The 26,051-nt window shown below is 41.7% G+C and overlaps 1 protein-coding gene across 1 annotated transcript in view; it reads right to left on the bottom strand.

Annotated features, from left to right (window-relative positions):
- MYO1H (myosin IH) overlaps positions 1 to 26,051 on the bottom strand; it is a 606,720-nt gene that overhangs the window by 124,233 nt on the left and 456,436 nt on the right. Inside the window, exon 25 of the mRNA XM_085633501.1 lies at positions 5,698 to 5,857. Within this exon, the coding sequence (XP_085489627.1) occupies positions 5,698 to 5,857 (160 nt within the window). The remainder of the gene's footprint in view (positions 1 to 5,697; positions 5,858 to 26,051) is intronic.

The raw sequence follows: 26,051 nt of genomic DNA, 5'->3' as shown, positions 1-26,051 counted from the left end.
CTGAATCCGGGCCTTTGAAGGTAGACGGTCTCTGCCCCACCGTGCAGTAACCAGGTTCAGAGAGGTCTGAGGAAGCCAGTAGGCTCTCCAAGGCCTCGCCTGATTTGGTATGTTCGAAATGTGTGGATGATGCGTAGGGAGAACCCTCCTCATCATCCAAAATGCAACCTAGACTGCAAGGATGGATATTAAAATCACCCATTAAAATTACCTCAAAACTATTGTGTAGCGCCCTGTATTTATCCAGAACCTCCCCCACAGATTCTAGGTGGTAATTTGGACTGACACTATCTTTAGAATTATAAAAATTTATCAAGAGTAGAGAAGGAGAGTTTGCCACCACTAGTTCTACTACTAAACAGTGTTGGGAGCCAGAATCAACCTGTTTGGCGGATCCTTTCAGGTTCAAGGAAACGAGCAAGGCAAGGCCCCCCTTAGCCCTCCCCGCCAAGCTAGGTGTTGCTGGGATATAAAAATGAACATAGCCATCCAAAAAAAGGTTGTTTGATGTGTCCCAAGTTTCCTGTAGAGCGATAATATCGTGGGACACAACATAACCAATCCATAAATCATCCTGGCTTTTGAGTCTGGTGCCGGCAACATTCCAACTTAAAATTTTGCAGGTGTTTTTTCTGTCGGGTAAGTCGTGCGACACACTAACATCTACACCCTTTCCCTCAGATCTAGTTCGTGGGTTATCAACAGAAGGGGACAAACTAAAGGAAGGCCCCTCCAGGCCCGGTCAGGCTGATGCTTCCAGGTGATATGTGTTATCAGTACTCTGAGTAGGAAGCATTACAAAATTTGGGTTGGTTCCAGTTCTATCCTGGGTTTGATCGAGGCTTCCGGGAGTGATAAGGTAAGGATTATAAAAGTACCTTAAATCATGGACCCTTATTTCTGACCTATCCCAACTAGGTGGATGGTCACAAATGAGGCGCACCACTCGGATATCCCTGAAGTTAATGATGATACAATCCCCTTGGACATTTTTTGGTCTGGGACCGACCCAACTAACTCTTCTGGCAAAGAGAATTTTCCCGTCCAAAAAGTTCGGGATAGGTCTCTTTTGATTGAGCCAGAAAATGACTTTATTTTTAAGTTGTTGATAAGATTCCTCTGTGTCGCTCTTCAATTCCGGAACACCGGATAAAACAGCAACATAGGGAATTGATTCAGGAGGTAGATGGATGCAGACATTCGAGGATTTAGAGGATTTAGTTATCCTGTCTCCATAAACTATATTTGAACCTTTGTGTGAGGACCTACTAACCGATTTAGTTCCGGGTAAATCCCTTGAGCCATCCCTATCCTGAGTACTACCTTGGATGCTGGTGTTGTCTGCTATCGAGATTCTGGGGGGAACTACCCTAGAGTCGACTATAGGGGGTATGACAGTATTGGGGGAAGAAAGTGGCAGAGCAGGAAGGGTATGAGTCACCTTAATGGGATTAACACAGTCCTTGGTGGCTAATTTAATAACATTTTTTAATGAGCAAAAATTATCTAAAATAGTTTGCTCAAGTCGATCTACTTTGTCAGAAACCACCTTTACCCTATCCAAAAGTGGTGATAACAGGGAGCGGACTATTTGTTCAATCTGGGGGATCAGATCATTTTGTTGGGGCTGGTCCTGATGTCTATTGACAGTTTCATCCCCAATAGTGATATCGGCAGGCTGAACCATGCCAGGCTTCGCTGGTGCCCCAGTCGTGATGTTAGTGTGCTTTGCCAATCTCCCGCCCTGGGATAGCCCATCTCTCTTCCTCTTACAGGCTGCACTATTACTACCCTTTTTTTGGGCTCTTGTCTGTGGATGACTAGGAACAGATTGAGAGTGAATCAGAGCACTAGTGACTGTAAGGGGAGCCTCTCTCGGGGCATCATTTGTGTCATTCTGATCGGCTATTGTAATGGAGCTAACTGCTAAGTCCCGCTGTTGCCCAATATCTTCCGCGCCCTGCAGTACAGAGTTCTTGGGGGATTTTACTAGGGCAAGTAAGCCTAATGAGGAGCATCTAGCTTGGCTTAGCTCGGCAGATAACCGGCGCTCGGTGATAGCTAGTTCCTGTTCTAAGACCGAGACAGCTCTCGTGATAAAATGATCCATAGAACCAGACACAGACCCACCTCCTCCCAAACGCTTCCCCTTGCCTGCCATCAGGCACTGTATACACCCCTATGACAAGATACAGTCCCAGGACAGTCTTGGAGATATGGTGTGACGATAGTTCAAGTATTAAGTCACAGTACTGCTTTTCACATTATCAACCTAAGGGATCAGCAGCCTCACATCATACATATGCAGTACAAACTACTACTCGTATCACAAATGACGAAACAAAGTGCAAATCTACCTTCCTGGTGCTGCACGCTTAGAAGTGTCAGAGGGGTGGCCCAGTCCAGTCAGGTCCAGGCAGTGACGGGCTGCGTGAGCGCCTGCTGGGATTTAAAGCGAACCGGCGCTGAAAAGCGTCGTCATCAGCGTGCGCTGCAGTGGGGAATGCTGGGAAATGAAGTCCAATCAAGCCGCTTCCCTCACGGCGATGTAGCTGCCTTGGATGTTCAGCCCCGCAGCACCTCTGCGAGCCGTTCCCCTCACGGCGAGTAGGTAAATAATGGATCTCTGCTTTCACCGCTTTCCTCAATGGGCGTCCCAAATATGGAAAAAGGCTTGTGAGCGTCCTACATATTTCTTAGGGCTCCACTCCTTTTTATGTCGAGCCTAGAGCCACCGTGCAAGCGTTGCTCTGGCGATGATCTGGGATAGTTCAGTACGGAAGAGAAGCCCCGCCCACTCCCCGCCTCATTTTTCATTGGCTTTTTCACTCGGGTTACTTGTTAGTGAGACACATATGGAAGGGTCTCTTCTTCACTATAAATGTAAATTGTGTCGTGCATATTAGTTCCACAAACACAATTAATACAACGTTAGGAGTTATATGAGAGTATTGCTTCAGGGCAAGTCTCTTTTATACGAGTCCTTGCTCCATCAATCCCTTCTCTAAATGAAGGATCTTTCAGGTCCAGTCTAAAGGAGGGCGTCAAGTGGCATGTTGGCTTCTTGGGCTATATTAAAGGGGGTTTCCTTGAAGCATATTGACATGGCAGCTACTTGGGCCTCCCACTTATGTACTATAATAATTTACAAGTGAGGCATAGGGTTTCAATTATCTTTGGTGATAAAGTTTTAGCAGCAGTCCATCACAATGTTTGAGCGAAGTGATCTGAGACGAAAATAAATGTTGTATATCTACCATTATGTAAGTTTAAATTGGTATTTTTTGTTTGCCTCTTGGTTTTGCTTGGGTACTATCTAATCCAGTAAGGACTGGGAGGAGAAGATGGACGAGGAGGTAATACCACGGTTACCTACCGGTAATCATCATTACTCCAAGTTCAGCTCTTCCTTGTCACAGTCCTGCTTTGCTCGTAGAGACAACCAGAAAGGATGTATTGTATTGTAAATATTTTCTTGACAATTTAAAAGATGTTGGGGTGGCAACATAATGTATTGATTTTAGTTATATGAAGAGAAAATCAGCTATATTTGATTTAATTTTTAAACTAAGCTATGGTATGAACTATTTCTGGCCAAGAAATGGTGATCTCACTGAGTAGGGAGTGCGACGAGGAAGATCTGAACACAAAGTAATGAATACTACTGAGGTATTCCTGACTACCAACTCCTTTCATGTTCCTAGTAGGAGATATGGCCCAATGGCCAGAGCTGCCAACTTTGGATGAGAGGATCTATGTTTGAGGTGAGGATTCGCCTCAGCATTCTGTGATCCTGGGTAAATCACCTAATCTCAATGTGACTAGAAAACAAGAATGTGCAATGTAATCTGCAGTTCAAGAAAAGGGCTCTAATGCCCTTGGGCCAAGTTTGCCAATAGCTGTGATCGGTATTAACCCTTGTAACACCCTGTGGTACTCTTAAAACACATTTATTTAAGCCTTTAGTACTTAGCACATGAAGGCAATCATCTTTTGTATTTAACAATTGCTCTTTATCAGCGATTTATATATTCTACAAATGTATTGTGCTATATTAAATACACTTGCACCAAATGCTGAGGAGACATATTTTAATAGTTAACAATAAAATATATCTAATTGGTGTCAGAGTTAATAATCATGTTCTGCGCATATGTGCTAGCACGTGTGTGTTTGGCTGGGTAGCAGGTAAATTGTGTGTGTTTGAATGTCTGGCTGTGTGGTAAGTGTGTGTCTGTGAACATGAGTGTGGTGTGTGTCTCTGAGTTTGGCTGTCTGATAGAGTGTGTGAGTGTGTCTGGCTGTCTGGTAAGAGTATATATGTGTGTGTGTACCAGTATGTTTGTGAGATTGTGGCTGTCTGTCTGGTGTGTTTGTGTGGCTGCCTGGTGAGTGTGTGCACATGCATGTATGTGTAAACTCTGCTGTGTTTGACCCTGCGGTGTGGCAATGCCAGAACATATGTTGGTTATCCCTGCATATGAGGAGTAACACAGTCATATGTCTTCTGGTTCCCCTCTCTTGCATGCATGACCCTCACTTGCATGGGGCACCTAACTGTAATTGGGTGCCACTCCCTGGCTTATGGCTCCTTCTGTGTCTGTTTCAGCTAGTGCCAATCCTTGACATTTCCTTATCATCCATGGCATACTATTGACACCTTTGGCAAATGACGGTGACCCATGATAGGTACAACCTTAATGTGAATGTAAAGTTTAACCTTCACAAAGAATGAAGGTGCATAGGAAAACAGTATATTTCCAAGTCAGTCAGTGGCGCATTTGGGCACTTGATTAAGAAGACAAGATAGAATTTGTGGAAGATCTGGTATTTTTGGGCAAACGTTTTGGATAGTCAGGAGATGAAATATGTATATGTCTGAAAAACAGGGAACAACTGATATTTTGGAACCCACAGATTGAATTGTCATAAAATGACAGGCTTTTGTTTGTTAAATACAGCAAGCTTGGTTTTGGGAACAAATGAGAGAATGTATTACTCTACGTTATGGCAGCATTTCCTCAGTGCCAGAAGACACTGACTTGCTGCTTTGGTACTTGCTTAATGGCTTATGTGGGGACACTGCAGGATCTTTAGTGGTATCTTTTCATAAAAGTAAAATCACTAGATATCAACTGCTGAGACTACATAATCAGTGTAACATTACAGAAAAGTCTATAGTTTGAGGTGCAAGATTGTGAAATATGTGTACATTTTAATTTTCCCATTTAGCTTAGATTGAGGGTGGATGGAGGAAAATTGAAAGAAGCAGAGAATGAAATTGTAGAAATGTGCTCTTATATACTTTTAAAAATGAAACCACGTTAAACTGCATGCCCAGATTATTGGATCTGCCAGTAAAACCTAGAAACTACATTTTATAACACACCCTAGTCTATAAAATACCAGGTGAAGAGTCAGGCTCACTCTGAAAATTATAAATATTAAAATATTCCATTAGAGTTTCTTCAGAGCTGCCTGTTAACTCTTAAAATAAATTATGTTCTAAAATGTGCAATATTCCCATATGTTATTTTAACATTTTGCCAGGAGAAGAACAGGTTCAGATATTGCAGAGGGACATTTTTCTTGATTGCATTGAGGCTCATGGCATCCTTGTTACACCACTGGTGCTCAATGTTGTGTAAGAGAAAACAGATATGCAGGAACCTTTAGGTGCCATGTAGCAGGACTCACCTTTTCCATGGCCACGGGAGGAGCCAGCCATCTCTTATCCAGTACGTTCTTTGGCAGATGATCCTTCAGCTTCGACAGATAGGTGTATTGCATGAAACTTATGAAGCCTGCATTGTCGGGTCCAGGCGGGTTCTTTCGGTTGATGAATCCTTTTATAAATCTAAACGAGAAGACAGTCAAATGGTACAATATTTGAATAATTTATAACTATTGTTCATTGAAATGCACTGGTGGGTATGATTTCCAGCTGATGTTATCATTTATGCTTAATACCAATAGAAAAACATGTAAAGCAGTATCACATACTGCACACGTTGCTTATATTTTTGCAGACAAATGAGGAATCTCTTGGGTTAAAATTTTATAGATATTTGGTGCCGCGGGTCTCCCACAGGAAAAAGCATCAAAACACGCATCTTATTGGTTGGTCCTGCAAGACTCCTGCTGTACTGAACAAAGTGATTGGCAGCCTCATCATGAAGAATAAGGTTTGGCACAGGACCTTGCTGTTTGCCACGACCTGTGGTCAACCGCCGCTACGCATGGCCAGCTATGGGCAGAGGAAGGATGGCCACAGACATATCATAAAAAGTTATTACTTCATGTTAAGAAAAACATTGAAATTCACTGAAAAAACAAGGGGTAAAGTGGAGTTATAATTATGACATCTGGTTCAAGCTTTTCTTCCTCGGGTATGGCCGAACCTGTTTTGGTTAATCTTAGCAATGGCTTACAGATGTTATCTCGGAATATATCGGGCTGCGGCAGAACATGGGCTTGTGCATAGGGTGGGTTTTACGACCTATAGCATTGAAGCATTTTCAACACAATCAGGTCATCCAGTTGGTAGACTTCTTATCTGGGTGAAGATATCTCTAAAATTTGTAATTAGTAAATTGGAAATCAATACGCTGGATATTTTAGCATTAAATATATGGACAAGTAAAGGGTATCGAACAACATATATTATATTTACAATCGTTCTGTGCCAAGAAACAATGTGCCTTTGTCTATCTTGAACCAATATCTATCTTATACTGGGGAATTTTAATGTCACCTACAAACCATAAGAATGTTTGAGTAATATCAAAGATCAAGAAGATAAGGTTTTGGAAATGTTTATGCTTGACATCGATCCCATAAATGCCCTTCAAGAAGTCGCTGTGCAACTTACCTCTTTAACTCTTACATATGGACTGTGTGCATGTAACAACTGTTCACTATCAGATAAGGAAAAGCCATATATATTTACTTTGGGATCCTATAGAAGTAGATTAGACAATTTTATTCTCGACATTCATCTTTGGCATAATGTAGTCGATTTTAGGATCCTAAGTAATGGGAATAGCTATCACAACGCTCTTCAACCTATTTTGACCGAGAAAGTGATCTGTGCTCTATAAGGAAAGAATAGGCAGGTCACTAAAGACCAAATAATTGGAAGCAATACAAAGGTAAGTGAAGTGGAATAAATAAAAAAGCAAACCAGCAATTCCGGAGCACATTTGCCAATCTTTTAATATAATTTTTCCTCCCAATTTTGATGTACACACGTGTGCCATTCCCATCAATAAGATGCCATTCCCATCAATAAGATTCACAAGTCTTTATTTGGCATTTTAAAAGACTTATGTACAAACATGACTTCCCTTCCTTCACCATGGAGGTCATATCCATGGTATACTAGTGATTGTTGAAAAGCTAAAACAGCTCTTGTGTCAGCAATAAACAAGAGCCAATTACAGACATGTCCTAGATGTCAGTAAGAGGAATTGGGATGAAGACAATTAGACATGTCTTCTTGAAGCTGCTAAAAGTAATGATAACACAGCCTTTTGGCACATTGTTGGACATGGGCGCAGGAATAGCAGTAGTGCCACAGATCATCATATACCGCCTCGAGTCTGGAAAAGTATTTTGTAAATCTTTATTCCAATGGCATGAGTGAAGCCACTTTAGTCCATTTAGAAGTAGTGTCCCGTCCTCTAGTTCTGATTCTAGGAATCAAAATTCCTTGGTTTTCACTGTCTGATACTTTAAAAGCAATAGGAACTGTAAAAACAGGAAAGGCTCTGGGCCCAGCCTAAATTCCGGGGGTTTCTTTATAGCTCAGAGCTGGAAGTATGGGGCACATACAGACATCTGTTGTCTAATAGAATATTTTATGGAGCTACCATTTCTGAGTATTGCAGTGGGGAAGAAACTCTACCTATTTTTAAGAAAGGTGAAATGAGTGCACCAGTGAATTATAGATCAATTAGTCTGAAAGATTATTTACAGAAAATATTTGCCAGACAGTTGCTTGATAAGATCTCAGAGTGGATGAAAGAAACACAGGTTTTATCACCATACCAAGTGGGTTGTAGGAGTAGAGCCAACCAGTACAACCAATCAAGTTTTTAATTTGTTGGAAGTATCCCAAATTTAAAAAAAGGAACCTTTGTATTTGGCTGACTTGGCGGCTGCTTTCAATCTTGTCCCTAGGAACAAACTTTGGGACACCCTCTAGTCAACGAGCTTATCTTTAAATATTCTAGATGTTATAATTAGGCTCCATGAAAATAAATAGTCCCAAGAGAAGTGGGGTAAGCATTATGAGCTAACTGACTGTGTCCCTGTGGAATGCGGTGTAAGACAGGGCTGCGTTTAAGCCCCAACCTTGAAGTCTTTCTGCATAAATGATGCCATAGATTTCTTAAACAACAGTGTTCATGGTGCTCCTGCATTGTATGGCAACTCTGTCCCTGCACTTCTAGTTGCAGATGGCTCCCTTCATATGGCTCGTACCCTATGGGCCTGTAGAATTCACTTGATAAATTCATAGATTTTTGTGACCTGAGGGGTTTGGATGTTAATGTAACCATAACTTAATATGTATGACTTTAGGGGCGCACAAATCTTCCAGGAGGGAAGTGAGGACGGGTGGACCATTGTTGGATAGAGTAGATAAGATTGAATAACTGGGGATCAGGATCGATATTTCACTTTTGTAGAAAATCCACGTGCAAAAGAGCAAAGCACTACTGCTACACAGAGCATCAGCCGTTAGGAAAATGTACAGAGCAACAATCTCTTGGTCTTTATCACCGGCTATTGAGGTATAAAGAACCAATGCACAAACAGCTGTACTGTTTGGCACATGAATATGGGGAACAATCAACACTACTGCTCTGTCTACATGTGAGACTGATCCTTGCTGAATTTACACCAAGGCATTCCATCTATTCTATTGTATTTTGATCTTGGGCTGAGGAGGATTGGGAATTTGATAGCTCTTGGACCCCTTATCTTCTGTATTCGAAAATGGTCCACACCAGAGCCTCGTTTTTATAGGAAAGGTCTGGAAGAAGTTTTGATTTTAGTTAAGGATCAAAGGTTGCCATGACTTTCCCATATAAAATCCTGGCTGATAAACTGGGCATTAGAAACTGTCTGTCACGATCCTTTGTTGATTACCAGAGGATTGGGGGGGAGACTGCAGTTGATGCTTTCTGGAATCACGTGGATCAACACTGTCATCGTTCTGTGAGAAGCGGAAGCCTAATGGACAGGTTTTTAGCTCATAAGCTAATCCCAAGTTTCATGAAAGGTATCTCCCCCAACAGGCCAAAACACGATGGGCCTTAATATGAGTTTGGCGGTCCAGTGGACCACCAAGTTCATGGTGGGGGTGCGGCTACTGCCGCACCGGTGGTCCGACCACCCTATTAGAAGTAGGGTGGTCTGACCGCCATGAGACCGCTGCTGCCGCCAGGGATCTCGGATCCCTGGTGGACTTGCAGTGGTCTGAGGCCCTTAATATGATGGCAGTGCCGCTGCAGCACTGTCAAGCATATTAGGAGTTTCCTCACTGCCACAGTTTTCATGGTGGTGAGCCCGCCATGGTTAGTGTGGCAGTGAAGAAACAAAGGAGGCCCTACAGTGCCCCCTGTTGCCTCTGCACCATGGAATGCATACAGGGGGGAACATGGTGTGCCCCCCTGTATGCATGCACCCCCAGTTCCTGCAGGGATTGGACTTGACAGCCCATGCCCTTCAGGAACTGCCTTTGACGCTTCCATTGTGGTGCCTTTTTCATAGGCACTGCATTGGGACTGCCAAAGAACTGCCCGCCAGAGACAAAAAATATTGTAGTCTGGCGGGCGGTTTCTTATAGCTTTGGCGGTCTTGGAGCAGTGCGGTGGCATGGTGGCCCGCACCAAGACCACCATAGTTATTATAAGGCCCTTTATGTTAAGTTTAGATATGGAACTTGGTTAACTAACAGCTTTAAATGGGAAGGTCACAGTGATTCTACAGGCAATTGTTTGACTTGTAATATGAATTGGAAAATGTTGATCATATTTAGTTTTTCTTTGGCCTATAATTTGTATTTTGTTCAGCCTATGATCACGCTAGGAGAAAGTGGATTCCATCACTTTTCTGAACTTGAAAATCCAGTCATAATGATGGTTTTAAAATATTTGTATTCAAGAATGTATTTTTAAATGTATTTGTGTGTTTTATGGGGTATATCCCCAAAATAAACATATTGATTGATTGACTGGTACTAAGATTTTAACTTATGCTAAAAAAAAACATACAAATTCACTGAAAAAAACACTAGTGTTTTCAAAACAAAAAAGCATTGGTATTTGCCAGTTAGACATAATTGACATAACTATAACTTGCACTATTATGATACATTGCTTATGAACTCATATATTACATCACTGATGTTGCATTAAATCTATGCCAGTGCACGTTATACTTATATCAGTTACATATAAAAGGAAATCAGTGCCCTTTTGGTTTTAAAACTGTAGTGTTTTTTTCAGGGAAAATATATATGTATACGCATACATAGACATATATATATAGTGCAGTGGCGGTCGCCACTGTGTAATTATATGTAAGTCAGAGTTTCGGAAGGAAGAGCATTTTTTGTTTTGCTTATAACTTTGATGCCATCGATGGATCCTCACAAAACTTTCCAAAATAACATTTCATCCACCTCAGCTCTTTCTGGAATTTGTTTGGGGTAATGCGTCAGGTGGGGACCCAGAAAAAGGGACGGGGGTGGCCCAAAACATTTTCTCCCCCATGCAATTTCCTTAAGACAAATTAGACAACTATACAAAAATCACAGCTAAACAGAATTGAAACAAATTTGGCAGCTAGCTAGAGCTTTACTCATAAAGCGTGCTTTTTTGATTTTTTGATCTAGTACAGCAGGACTACCATGGAAATTACTTCCGCATTCCGCATTCTGATTGGCAGGACTCCAGCGAGACACAACATGAGGAGAAATGTTGTGGCTACCATTACAGTACTAGGGCATTTGGTCCCACATCAAGGGAAGAAAACAAATCTGTTTGATGTAAAGGTCTATCACGTCAAGGGTGGTCTCTGTCAACACTTGCATGCTGATGAGAGCTATCTTCACATCGATGAGGGGAAGGTTGAAGTCGAGAAGACATTCATGTTAAGGCACTCAATTCATAGCACTTCTTTCCACCCCTCTGTAGACTGGGTGGGGAAATGTAAACACCAGAATATGGATGAACGGAGGTAAGTACACATTTGAATAAATAAAACGAATTTTGTTGCGCGCGCTGCATCGCATTTTGCGATGCAGCGCACGCAAAAGAATTTGTTTTATTTATTTAAATGTGTACTTACCTCCGTTCATCCATATTCCGGTGTTTACATTTCCCCACCCTGCCCCTCCCCCGCCCCGCCTCACTGCCCCACCGAACTCCCTCCACGGACCGCTACTGCCTTTAAGCCTTATGACGGACGCGTCCATCATCAGAGGGTTCAAGCCCCTCAGTTGCCCAACAGTGCCATCAACAACAGCATCAGAAAACCTTTCAACTGTGCTATGAAAGGAAGAGGAGGCCAGCAGTGACCATGGGAAAACAATCCAAACAGTGACTCCCCTCTTAAGCTTCTTCCATTCACTACTACGGTAGGGGGAAGCATCAGCAATCCTCTGGTAGAGTGGGAAAAGATTACAATAGACAGAAGAGCACTGAATATTATGAAGCAACAGTTCTTAAACTAAGGACCCAGGAGTCTACAATGCTACTCAGGTGGTCTGAGACTGTTTAGAAAATTAAATAACATCAGCAATTTAATAGAGGATATGTAAACAAAGAAGCAAAATGTAAAACTCAAAATTTTAAATGTTCTATAAATTTGAAGGAATTTGAAATTGGAGGCTAAAAAATAAATTGGTTCATGGCAGCTGCTCAAAGACAGCAAACAGAATATAACATGGCTTGTGGGCTGCTCAATTAATACCCCGAACAAAAAGAGACCACGCAAAGGGAGAAAATAAGATAAAGTGATATATTAGAGCCTAGGATGTTGCTTCACCTTTCAGAATTAAAAATGAATGTAGTAAAACTCCACCCTTCCCCAAAAAATCTAAATGTATGTTTTTCTATGTATGTTTGTAATCTAAACTATTTAATTATGTGTGAATTTGTTTAATGTATACTTGTATCTGTATTTTTGTGTAATGTTTTGAGGTCAAATAGTGGAAATTGGTTTGGCCAGGGACCAAGAAGTCCAGTAATGGCTCACTGGGGATCCCAGGTTCCAGTAATGATTGAGTGTGGGTTCACAGAAGTCAAAAGTTTAAAATAAAATATGCTGTTTTGGACAAGTACCATTCTCTGAAGTTCAATTCACCATCCCCGTCTATCATTTAAATAAATATTCTCAATATAAACTAAACTGGCTTTGGTTAGAAGTCAGCACTGCTATAGAGTCTACAGTACAGTCCATCAATTACCCTAGAGTATACATAGAAACAAAAACATCATGAGTGTATGCTTTAATGGAGAGACTTTGTTCTGTATGTGCAAAGCGTTAAAGTCTGATAACCCGTCATATTTCATTGCTCCTGGGTTCAATGGCTTTCTCCTATTTCTGGTCCAAAATGACCATCTGCAGACAAGGCCATTGCAACAATGCGTAGAGAACCAATTGTGTCAACTCTAAGGCATTGTGCAAAGGTAGGTCGCTCCCTTGAGCCAACGGGCTGACGAGCCTTGGATCCGCACCTGCGCGCCATGAGAGGTACTTGACCTGTTTTAATTACATTTTGGCAGTCCACACGGCACCCCTTTACACTGACCTGCTCCCTGCTGACGAGAGGCAACTACCTCGAAACACGTGTCCAGGGATGGCTAACGCAACACATACTGTTCTTTTTACACATCGTGGCATAGGCGTACCCGCCGTCGCCACTACATTTACCACAGTCCTTTGGGGCAACTTGCTGGTGTGACCAGCAGTGTGCGACCAACTTTTGCATAATTTATTACGGCTCCCTTGAGCCAATGGGCTGACGAGCCTTGGATCTGCACCTGCGCGCCATGAGAGGTACTTGACCTGTTTTAATTACATTTTGGCAGTCCACACGGCACCCCTTTACACTGACCTGCTCCCTGCTGACGAGAGGCAACTACCTCGAAACACGTGTCCAGGGATGGCTAACGCAACACATACTGTTCTTTTTACACATCGTGGCATAGGCGTACCCGCCGTCGCCACTACATTTACCACAGTCCTTTGGGGCAACTTGCTGGTGTGACCAGCAGTGTGCGACCAACTTTTGCATAATTTATTACGGCTCCCTTGAGCCAACGGGCTGACGAGCCTTGGATCTGCACCTGCGCGCCATGAGAGGTACTTGACCTGTTTTAATTACATTTTGGCAGTCCACACGGCACCCCTTTACACTGACCTGCTCCCTGCTGACGAGAGGCAACTACCTCGAAACACGTGTCCAGGGATGGCTAACGCAACACATACTGTTCTTTTTACACATCGTGGCATAGGCGTACCCGCCGTCGCCACTACATTTACCACAGTCCTTTGGGGCAACTTGCTGGTGTGACCAGCAGTGTGCGACCAACTTTTGCATAATCAACTCTAAGGCAGTTGGGAGGACAAGTGACTACATTGTAAGCCCTCCTATGGTGGTGCTGTTCAACTAGCCTGCTGAAGGGTGTCCCTTTTCAGCCAAAAGTGGCATCTGGAATCATTGTGACAGATCATTCTATCCTGTACTGTGGAGTGCACATAGATGGTCTTCAGATCCAATGCTTGTGGTCGTAGAAAGAAAACAGCGGTCAGATGAACCTCCGGGAGTTGAGGGTGATTCATCTGACCCAGAAGTCATTTCTAACCAGTTTCCCAGCTTGTTCAACCAGAAAAAACTACAACAATGCATTATCTTTACAAACACGAAGGCACAAGATCCAGAATGCTGTCTCTAGCAGCCCAGACAATTTGGAGATGGTTGATTGCGAGGAACCTGTACATCATAGCAGTTCACTTACCAGGAATTCCACATCCTCAACGGATTATCTATTAGCCTAACTTAAGATAATTATGATTACGTATCAAATAAATGGGGTTTTCCAGACGGCAGTGTGTTTGCGAATCCAGACAAAAGGAAATGCCCAAATTATGTATTTAGGTATTACCATCTAGCAATACTGGGGAATGGTCTTTTGATCTACTGGTCAAGGAAGTTTGTTTACGCATTTCCTGCTACTCCGTTGATCAATTAGTGATCATCAAATTAGTGAAGGACACAACAAGAATTATCATAGCTCCAGAGTGGCTACAGCAGTGATGGTGCACCGACCTTCTACACCTGTCAAAGGTCCACACATGAGACTGACATTCAGACCGGATCTCCTATTCAAGTTTGTGGCTCAAATCCTGCATCCTAATCTTCGATCACTGAGCTTGGCAGCCTGCTTCCTGAACTATTGAAACACAGATATTTAAATCTGCCACGAGATTATAAGAACATCTTGAAAGAGTAGCAATACCTATTAATAATTATGGGTGAGCAGAATTAAATAAGAGTAATAACTGTATGAGCAGGCAAGAGTAAGTGAAGGCATTAGTTAGAAGTAGTAGGAGTAAGAAAAAAGTTACTGCCCAGTATCTACAGAGCTCACTAGCATTGTTATCTTTCGTAGATTCACATACCTACTTCATTCCCCATTGTTGAGCTGGGAGTCCCAGGACAATATATACATTAACAGTAATGTCTAATTTACAAAGAAAACAACATTTGCTTTAGTGTCCCATTCATCTACTTCGAAAAGTCCCAAGGTCCAGCCTATGAGGTGAAGGCAGACTGATCTCCATTTCCCCAGAAGCTAGCATATTTCAAATTTTACATAGCACATGGATGAAAGGAGAAAGTATTGACAGCCTCCGACTGTGTAGGAGAGCAGGTTGTATGTGAACCTATGAAAACCAATGCTGTTGGAGACCTTCAGTTGTAGTTAAGTAACATTTTTCTCTTGCACTGGATCTTTAAAAAAATCAAATGCTTGAATCAGAAAATACAGCAGTATCAAATTTCATCATATTCAAATGCTACACATCAATGCCAGTTAAAAAATGTATTTAGCATATCCTAGAAAAGAAGTGAAATAGATTTCGAAGGACTACTTGGCATACTGCTGAAACCCTAGATGCTTCTTTATTCTGACAGTAGTGCTTCACCATGTCACCACTCTGCAGATGTCGGCTACTGGGATGACAGCATATAGAGACACTTTTTGTGGAATGAGCTGACACAAACACAGACAACCAGTTTTGGAATGGCTGAGTTTAATTGTAGAAGCTAAAATTCTAGCTGTGCCATGTGCAGAGATAATCAATCTTTTTTTGGGGGGTGGGGTTGAAGGCTACAAACAGTTGGTCTAATCCGCTCTGATCTATATTCGATTCAAACTGAATTTCAAACATTGTTGAATGAGTGAAGAGTTCATTCACCAACTGTTGTAGGATTCTGTAAATAAGATCTAACAAACATGGGTAACACTGTGGTAATCCTATGCTCAAAAATTCTGCTAGAAAAACTGACATATGAGATGAGCAGATTTGGAGTATTGGTGGTGTTGTAGAGTGCTCCATTTAAAGAAGCTGCTTTCACCTAAAACATAGAAACTACCAATGGTTCACCACTTCCTTTTTTGCATAATTTATGCCGACCTTACACATAAAGCTTCAAAGGGCATTCTTTGCAATATATGTGTATGTTTATATGACATATAGAATATACTCACACACCTATGCAGCCACTCAAACAGCCACTAACTCACCCACAAAGCCACACACACAGCCACTCACTCTCCAAAATAGCTACTCACACAGCCACTCACTCACTGATACCCACTAACATATCCATGCAACCACTCCCACTCCCACTCATATACCCATACATCCACTCACACATTGATACAGACAAGTCACAAGCCACTCAGATGACATATGTTAGAAACAGTATGACTAATTACCAGCACAGAATTCATAGTAATTTAACTCATGCTAGAGTTTAGTATATATCTTTAAGTCTCAGAAACGCTTACAAAGCACTTGCAGTCATCGAATGATGTAATCAGTGATGTCATTTGAGATGTCATCATTGATATCATCAGTGATGTCACTGACCATATCATGAGTGATGTAGTATGTGAGGTCATAAGCAGTGCATTGTGGGGGCGTAAGTTATAGCGAGCTCAGGTAACTATAACTGCTGAATTTCACTGGGTTTTGTAAAATTTGAGCCTGACTATAACATCCCCTTAACCATTGATTTTTAAGTTAATTTCTAAGGTTTTTGTATTTCCTAAGTGAAACCTGTAACCTTTGAGAATGAGTGTGTGAGTGAGTACATGAGTGTCTCATTGGGTGTGTGAGTGTCTGAGAGAGCCTGTGATTGGGTGCATGAGTGTCTGAGTGGGATTGTGAGTGGGTGTGTGAGTGTCAGAGTGGGTCTGTGAGTGGTTTCATGAGTGTCTGAGTAGGTCTTTGAGTAGGTGCATGAGGTTCTGAGTGGGTCTGTGAGTGGGTGCATGAGTGTCTGAGTAGGTCTGTGAGTTGGTGCATGAGTGTGTCTGTGAGTGTATGAGTGGGGCTTGAGTGGTTGCATGACTGTCAGAGTGGATCTGTGAGTGGGTGCTGAGTGTCTCACTGGGTCTATGAGTGGGTGCCTGAGTGGGTCTGCGAGTGGGTGCATAAGTCTCTGATTGGGTCTGTGAGTAGATGTGTGAGTTTCTGAGTGGGTCTGTGAGTGGGTCTGTGTGTCTCTAAGTGGGTCTGTGAGTGAGTGAGTAAGTGTGTTAGAGGGTCTCTGAGTCGTTGTGTGAGTGTATGAGTTGGTCTCTGAGTGGGTCAGTGACTGTCTCTGTGAGTGGGTGCATGAGTGTCTGACTGGATTTTTGTGTGAGTGTGTGTTTCTCAGTGGGTATGTGAGTCTCTCAGTGGGTCTGTGAGTGAGTGCGCAAGTGTCTGAGTGGATCTGTGAGTGGGTGGGTCTGTGAGTGGATACATGAGTGTCTGAGAGGGTCTGCGAGTGAGTGCATTAGTGACTGAGTGAGTGTATAATTTTTTTCTTTTTTCGCCGATATTCGCAAATTTGTCATGAGGTTACATCGGGGCGCTGATGGGCCCACCATATTCCTGAATATTGCTTGTGAATCTTTGTTTTTAGGCATTGTACACATAAGGGGGTCTCAGAAACACCCCTATATTCCACCCCCTGGTCAGGATACCTCTACGCTGACCCCTTATACCTCTGTTCAGTTTTATTTTGAGCCCCCGGGGACCATCTCCTCTTAGATAAAATGGTGGCTACAACTCTTTCCTCAGGTTGCGGCCAACTAATCACAGTGATTTTCTTGGCACGCACTTTCGCGATTACTCACAAAACATCACAAAATATCTGTGGCCACAGATATCACCATCTTGAGTCTCTTAAATTTCTCAACAACCACTGAATAGATTTACACCAAATAACTGAAAGCATGATCCGTGTAACCAATCTACCTCACTGCCGAATATGGTTTCATTGCGTCCAGTGGTTCGGGCTGCAGGCGTATCTAAAAAGTCTATGGGAATCATCATGGGAAACACACCTTTTTCAGAGCCCCCTTTTTCTCAGCCCCTGCTTCACAGATCACCCAGAAATTTTCCATGAGCAACAAGACTCACAATTACACTTGTTTTTTCAAAATATTCATTAAGATTCGCTAAACAGTGCCAACGATTTAGGCAAATCAAAAAATACTTTTTCTATGGAAAAATGATACTGACTATGGCTACCTACTGGCACCTGTCAGTAGGTCATATATATATAGACAAGGGCAAGAAGTAACTGCAGCGTGACACGAAGGGCGAGTCGAGGAGAGAACCGATGGTTGGGACTCTGTTGTGTGCCCTCCTGAATGCTTTGGGGCAATTTGGTGATTGATATATATATATATATATATATATATATATATATATTCACTTAAAAAACCATAGGTTTCACACATGTTATAGTTAGCTGGACATTTCACTCGTAAAAAAACAATGAAATTTCCCCGTTATAGGTTCGCAGTGCGTGCCGTGCGCACGCGGTGCGTGCCGTGCGCGCACCTCGCGATTTAAAAAAAAACAAAAAAATTTCTCCCTTGGGGGTCCTTCTGTGACCCCCTGACCAAGGCTAGGGGGTGAGGAACTGTCCACTCTGCCCCCTTTTCACGTTCTCCACCTTTTTTTTTCACCCCCTCAGACTGCGAGAGACAAAATGGCGGCCGGCAATTCCTGTTTTCGAACGATTCGAATGTTTACCGACATCTAACAACCAATCAGAATTACGCTCGCGCACGGCAGGGTGCAAGCACAGTGCGCGCACGGTGCGCACGTATAGATATTGATATGCTTTTAAATGCTATTTTCTCAGGAAATACTGAACAGATTTACACCAGACCTGCAAAAGGCTACCTCTCTGCCAAATTTCACGTAATTCTGTTCAGCCGTTCGGGCTGTAGCTGCGACTAAAGGTCCTATGGGAAAATGCATGGGGAAAACACGTTTTGGGACCCCCCCTTTTTCTCGGCCCCCGCTTGACGAATCACCCCGAGACTTTCAGGGTAGGAGTTGAACGGAGCGCCCCATTAGTTTTGAAAATTTTGCGAGGATTCGTCAACCGGCGCCAAAGTTATTCAAAATAGAATTTTGAGATTTCCTATGGAAACTAGGTTGTAACTATAACTATCTACTGGCGACCGCCAGTAGATAATATATATATATATATATATATATATATATATATATATATATATATATATATATATATATATATATATGTAAGCTCCTTTTGCCATTCCCCCACGATTGAGCGCACTCGAAAACAGACCAAGGTGGCAAGCCTTTTATTCCAGGGTATAAGCAAGACGCAGCAGGCAGTTTCAATCAAACAGTCATGCACGCGGTATGCCGAAGCCTATATGCGTCCCTTTTATTGGGACAGAAATGAGTGCACTATACATGGTTCAATTACGGGACTACGATTACCATGATGCCTTGGGCCAACTGACCCGCCCATCTGGGGGCGTATACAGGCTTCTATGGACCGAGACCGGAGCACGGATTCATAAACGCGACTGCCTTTGAAGAAGAGGGATGATCCTCGAAACGCGTCGGCGTACCGCGTGCATGACTGTCTGATTGAAACTGCCTGCTGCGTCTTGCTTATACCCTGGAATAAAAGGCTTGCCACCTTGGTCTGTTTTCGAGTGCGCTCAATCGTGGGGGAATGGCAAAAGGAGCTTACATATTTGGCGGCGACCCGGCCGTCGAGCAGCACCACCCCACGAAGTGAGGGGGCCACATGGCGGGCGATATGCCTGGAGCCGATCCTTGTGGATCACAGACCTGGGATGAAAGCAGATACAGTGGATAGTGGCCCATCCATGGGCTTTTATTGGGACAGAAATTAGTGCACCATACATGGTTCAATTACTGGACTACGAGTACCATGATGCCTTGGGCCAACTGACCCGCCCATCTGGGGGCGTATACAGGCTTCTATGGACCGAGACCGGAGCACGGATTCATAAACGCGACTGCCTTTGAAGAAGAGGGATGATCCTTGAAACGCGTCGGCGTACCGCGTGCATGACTGTCTGATTGAAACTGCCTGCTGCGTCTTGCTTATACCCTGGAATAAAAGGCTTGCCACCTTGGTCTGTTTTCGAGTGCGCTCAATCATGGGGGAATGGCAAAAGGAGTATATATATATATATATATATATATATATATATATATATATATATATATATATATATATATATATATATATATATATATATATATATATATATATATATATATATATATATATATATATATATATATATATATATATATATATATATATATATATATATATATATATATATTCACTGAAAAAAACATAGGTTTCACACATGTTATAGTTAGCTGGACATTTTACTGATAAAAAACCAATGAAATTCCCCCGTTATAGTTACTGTAGGCAACTATAACTCATGCGACCGCAATCCTCTGCTGATGCTAATACTGTATTTAGACACTTATTTGCCCATGTCTTCTTCCATTAAATTTTAGCTATACATATATTACAAATATTTTTTTTTCATAAAGACACATATGTCATCAGCAGAGGATTACGGTCGCGTGAGTTATAGTTGCCTACAGTAACTATAACGGGGGAATTTCATTGGTTTTTTATCAGTAAAATATCCAGCTAACTATAACATGTGTGAAACCTATGGTTTTTTCAGTGAATTTGCAAGGTTTTTTAAATGCTAATTCCTAACTATAACGTGTGTGAAACCTATGGTTTTTTCAGTGAATTTGTACGGTTTTTTAAATGCTAAGTTACTTTACGCCATTTGTGGCGTGCGCGCCCACTTAACGCAGTTCGTTCCGTGCGCGCACGGTGAGCACGCGGTGCGCTTCGCGCACCGCGTGCCCACGTTACACTAGATGGGCCATGAACGCACGATGCGCTTCGCGCACCGTGCGCAGATGGAGGACATATGATGAGCATCGTTGTGACAGGTAAAATATATGTTTTGTTTTGCTGTAATAAGCCATGCACAAATGGTGCCCTTCGGGCACCATTTGCATACGGGGTGGGGAGTATGTGGATATATATATATTTTTTTTATTATTTATTACCGTACGCGTACGGTAAGCGTAATCGGCGAAATTTTCGAAAAAATTAAAATTGCCTTTTTTCACTTGGGGGATCGTTGGGGACTCCCTCGACATGGCTAGGTGCTTGGGAGCTGTCTAAACAGCCCCTTTACATGTTTTTGCACTTTGTTTTTCAACCCCCTGTCAGAGTGCGAGAGAGAAAATGGCGGCCGCCGCTTCCTGGTTTCGACCGATTCGAATGTTTACTAAGATCTAACGGCCAATCAGAATCGCGCTCGCGCACGTCACCGTACGCGTACGGTAAGCGCACCGTAAGCGCACCGTAAGCTGGCTCAGATATATATATTGATTTAAAGGCTATTTTCTCAGAATCTACTGAACAGATTTACACCAAACCTACAAAAGGCACTTCCTTGACCTGAGGACTACCTCTCTTCCAAATTTCATTAAATTCTGTTCAGAATATATATATCCAAAACACTGCTCCTTGCTTCTCACAGGATTTCTCAAGCAAAGCAGACGAGGACCATCAAATGCGTGCTTAAAGGGCTGGTTTAATGTTGGCCATAACGGGTTTCAGTCCTGACGGACCTTGATCACATGACAACGCTACTATGTGGTAACAGACTATTTAAAGTGCTACATGTTCTCCCTGAATTCTATGAAACTTGTTTTGTGTGATATTAAAGTGCTATGTGCTTCCTAATTGCAGGATATAAACTACCTGATCACTCATCTCTCTCCAGTGTGTACAGTGCTGAAGCTTCAGTGCTAAACATAAAGTGCATGTGTATGTAGCTAAAAAACCGTGATGTTTACTGGTTGGGGTGAGTTAGCAGCCTCACCAACGGATAAATCGTTAAACAATAAGCTATGTTTCTGCATTTTCTAATTCCATTTATAAAATGCAAATAGGCTGGGACGATAAATAGAATAAATATTAGATTAAATAAGTTGTTGTAAAATTAAGATGTTGAAAAGACGATGTAAACTAGGAAAGAATGCAATGTGAATCAGGATGGGTAGAACATCATCATAAGCATGTATATAAATCTGTATTGTTCAACCCCCCGGGGACTTACTGTCCATATTGAGAATGTAGCGTTTCTCCAGTTTTCTAAGTTGACGGTCTCTGTCACCTCCTCTTTTAGTTTTAGTTATGGCATCAATGATGTAGTATGAAAAATCTTTCAGATTATTGTCATGAACTTTGCGAAAATGCCTGGCGACAGGGTAAGTAGGGTCACAATTGTTAATCGCCCTGATATGCTTCAAGATCCTCTTATTAACTGGCAACTTAGTACTGCCCACGTATTTGAGTTTGCATGCACATTCCAAAACATAGATCGCATATTCTGTTTTGCAATGGAGTTATTTATTGATTTTAACTTCCTTATTGCAGAATGCAGTGACATAAGTTTTTTTATTTATGCCATAGTGGCATGCTTTGCATGTCCTGGATTTGGTAAATCCATTGGGTTGAGCCAACCAATTAGTTGTGTTGGATGATTCAGGGCTGCTGGAGACTAGGCTGTTATACATAGAAGGAGCTCTTTTATACGTTATATTAGGTTTGGGCGATAGCTCCATATCGATTATAGGGTCATTTTTAACAATTGGCCAATTTCTCTGTATGATTTTTTTATGGACCTTTCTTGAGCACTGTACACAGTGATAAGTCTTAATTCATTAGGGTTTTGTTTAGTATTGTCAATCATAATTCTATTTCTTTTAGGAATTAACAGTTGTTCTCTAACTAGATTTTGTGTGTTTGTTGATTGCCTCTTGTATAGTTTTGTTCGAGTACCCTCTGGATAAAAATCTCCTCTTACTATCTTGTTGAGCTTTCATCAAGTCACTGGGGTTGGTGCAAATTCTTTTAATGTGCAGCATTTCCCCATAGGGAATGCTTTGAATTAAGTGTCTAGGATGGAAGCTAGAAAAGTGAAGAACGGAATTACCAGCAGTTTCTTTTCTGTATACCCTGGTTTCTAATTTGTTCCTATTAGGGTATATCTCCACATCTAAAAAGTTGATGTTGGAATTGCTGATTGTAGCTGTAAAGCTAAGGTTAACATTGTTTTTGTTGATTTATGAAACAGAATTCATGGCCTCCCCTTGTGTACCTTCCCACACAATGAATAAGTCGTCGATATATCTATAAAACATTTTAACATGATCATTCATATATCGTCTGTGTGTGTCCATGAGAACCAGCTCCTCCCACCAGCCCATAAATAAACAGGCATAGCTGGGGGAGAAGAAGGCTCCCATAGCGACTCCTCGCATTTGTTGATAGTATGTTTTATCAAACAAAAATATGTTATTATTTAAACAAAAACTTATCATGTTCAATAACATAACATTGTGTTGAGGCAAGGTTGCCTTATTTTTGCCCAGAAAGTGTTCAACAGCACGCATTCCGTCTTTGTGATTAATACAAGTATATAGGGAGACAACGTCCAAAGTTAAAAGAAACCAATTACTGTTCCATCTAAAATCCTTCAATTTGGAGATAAAATTGCTTGTATCCCTTATATATGAGGGTAAACCCTGGACCCATTCCTGAAGGAAAAATCGATATATTTGGATGCATTTTCGAGTAAGCTTGAACGTGCCGATATTATTGGAGGCTTCAAAGTGTTTTTATGAATTTTTGAAATGAAATACATACACCTTGGCATTGGTGAACAAGGCTGTACGCAGCCGAAACACGTACAATGGAGGCCGACAATTAAAAAGCATTTTGTATCTGCACATGGCATTGTCATCTTTCTAAACTGAAGGAAAACGTGAATTAATTACAGACATCAATCTCGTGGAGTCCGAAAGGCAATGCAACCTTCCTTCAGGAGAGGGATGGAGTTTTCACAGGAAAAGGATCACAAGCATATGACTATATATATATATATATATATATATATATATATATATATATATATACGTACATATATATATATATATATATATATATATATATATATATATATATCCACACCAGAACGACCTTTTTGCTGGAGTTTGTTGTCCCGTAGACAGGTGGTGCATCGCGCCGGGCAGGCCTCCCGGAATTATAATCCACACTTGAAAAATCCTCAAGGAAGACGCACTCTCGAATTTCAACCCAAAATAGATTTATTTAGCAACCGTTACGCGTTTCGACAGACTAGCTGTCTTGTTCACACCTGAGACCTGAGAGTCGAGATACAGGAGGGGAAGATTACAACAGCCTTATATAGAAAGCCGACTGCTGGAAATAGCACGCTGCATGCTGCTAGTAGCCATCCCCAGAAACTGAAAAACAGCATTCCATATGGGGAATTTCTTAGACTGAAAAGGAATTGCTCTGAAGAAAACGATTTTAAACTGGCAGCCAGAGCAAGCATAAATAGATTTATAGAAAGGGGCTATACTTCAGGCCTCCTTGAGAACACACTCAAGAAGGTAGAAAGAATACCTAGAAAGGACTTATTTCAGCAAAAGGTCCGCGATGATCAAACTGGCAAATTCCGTATGATAACCACCTTCTCGGAAGATGCCGACAGTCTAAGACGAATAATGAGAAAAAACTGGCACATATTGAAAACTGATGCCATTATTGGCACAGACATTCCAGCAGGACCACTAATCACCTTCAGAAAGGCCCGATCCCTCAAAGATAGCTTGGTTCACAGCCATCTGGATACTATACCATCTAAACAGGGAACCATTAGTGAAATGAAGGGTTTCTTCCCCTGTGGGAGATGCAAGGCCTGTGCGTATAGCAGAAGGGTGCTTACGTACGAGATCAAAGGCCTGAAAGCACCTAAAAAAATCAAGAAGTTCATGACCTGTAATACCACCCATGCGGTCTATTGTCTGAAATGCCCCTGTGGGTTGAGATACATAGGGAGTACGATACATTGTGTGAAACTTAGAATTTTAGAGCACATGCGTGCAATTGCTAAAAAAGATTTTAACTATCCTGTGGCACGTCATTTTGCCCTTAAACACAATAGTAACAGGGATCTGTTACAGAACTTCAGCATAGACTGCATTCCATTTGATGTAAGGGGAGGAGACAGAGTTCTGAAGTTGCGAAGACTTGAATCACGATATATTATAGATCTCCAATCCAAGTCCCCAAATGGGTTAAACGGTGGGGAAGAATTGACAGTTCATCTGGGTAACTAATTGTTATGTAATTTAATGTGATCATTGATCGTTGAAATGTTGACTGGTGAAAACCTGGAACATCGAAAGCTTTTGCCGATCCACGGCTAAAATATGACAAACGAGGGACACATGTAACATAATTTGTTTGGCACAATTGACCGATACACGGTAAAAATGTAACGAATTGATGGGTCATGGCAAGGTTATGATTATAGAATTAAGCATGTTTATGAATTTTTTTGTGAAATGCTTAAAATGTTGTATTCAATCAACTCTATTTCAAAAAAACTGTGCACAATTGACCATTCCAAGATGGCGCTTATGATGGAAATGCGCTAGTCCCCTGTTTATGTCTAGGCTAATCGATGAAATTCTTTTTAATGGCGCCTCACAGCGCGTTAGGCAAACACTGAAGAAGGATCTATTCTGAAACGCGTCTGTTTGCATTCGGTTTAAACCATTAAATTCTGCTGAAACGAAGCCCCGTGAGTGCCGTTTTTTCCTTCCAGAAAACGGAGGAATCTTTGGAGCCCATATATATATATATATTCACAGAAAAAACCATAGGTTTCAGGCACGTTATAGTTAGGAATTAGCATTTAAAAAACCTCAGAAATTCACTGAAAAAACCATAGGTTTCAGGGGTGTTATAGTTAGCTGGACTTTTCACTTGTACAAAACCATTGAAATTCCCCCGTTATAGTTAGTTCAGCTAACTATAACTCGCGCGCCCGCAATGCACTGCTGATGACGTCACATATTACATCACTCATGACATGGTCAGTGACATCACTCATGACATCACTGATGACATCTCAAATGACATCACTGATGACATCACTGATGACATCTTCCAGTGAATGTGTGTTTTTCTGAAAATTAAATATGTTTTATATATGTATATCTCAAGGTCGATGGAAGAATAAATGGGTATATAAGTGTCTAAATGGATGATTTGTTTTTGAAAAATTGATTGTGTAACTGACTGATTAAGTGTATCATAGTGAATACATGGCTTAGTGAGTAATGTTTAAATATGTAAATATCTGTATCAGTCTCTCACTTTGTGTATAAGTGGCTGCATGGGTTGGTGAGTAGCTACATGGGTGTCTATATAGGTTATTAGTTGGTTTTTTGAGTATCAGTCTGAGTGTCTGCATGGTTCGGTGGGGGGTATTACGTAGTGCATAGGTGCATGAATGAGT

This window comes from Triturus cristatus, chromosome 11 (genome assembly GCF_964204655.1).
Source record: "Triturus cristatus chromosome 11, aTriCri1.1, whole genome shotgun sequence".
Lineage (NCBI taxonomy): Eukaryota > Metazoa > Chordata > Amphibia > Caudata > Salamandridae > Triturus > Triturus cristatus.
The sequence above is the reverse complement of the archived record's forward strand: the minus strand, read 5'-3'. Positions and strand labels throughout refer to the sequence as shown.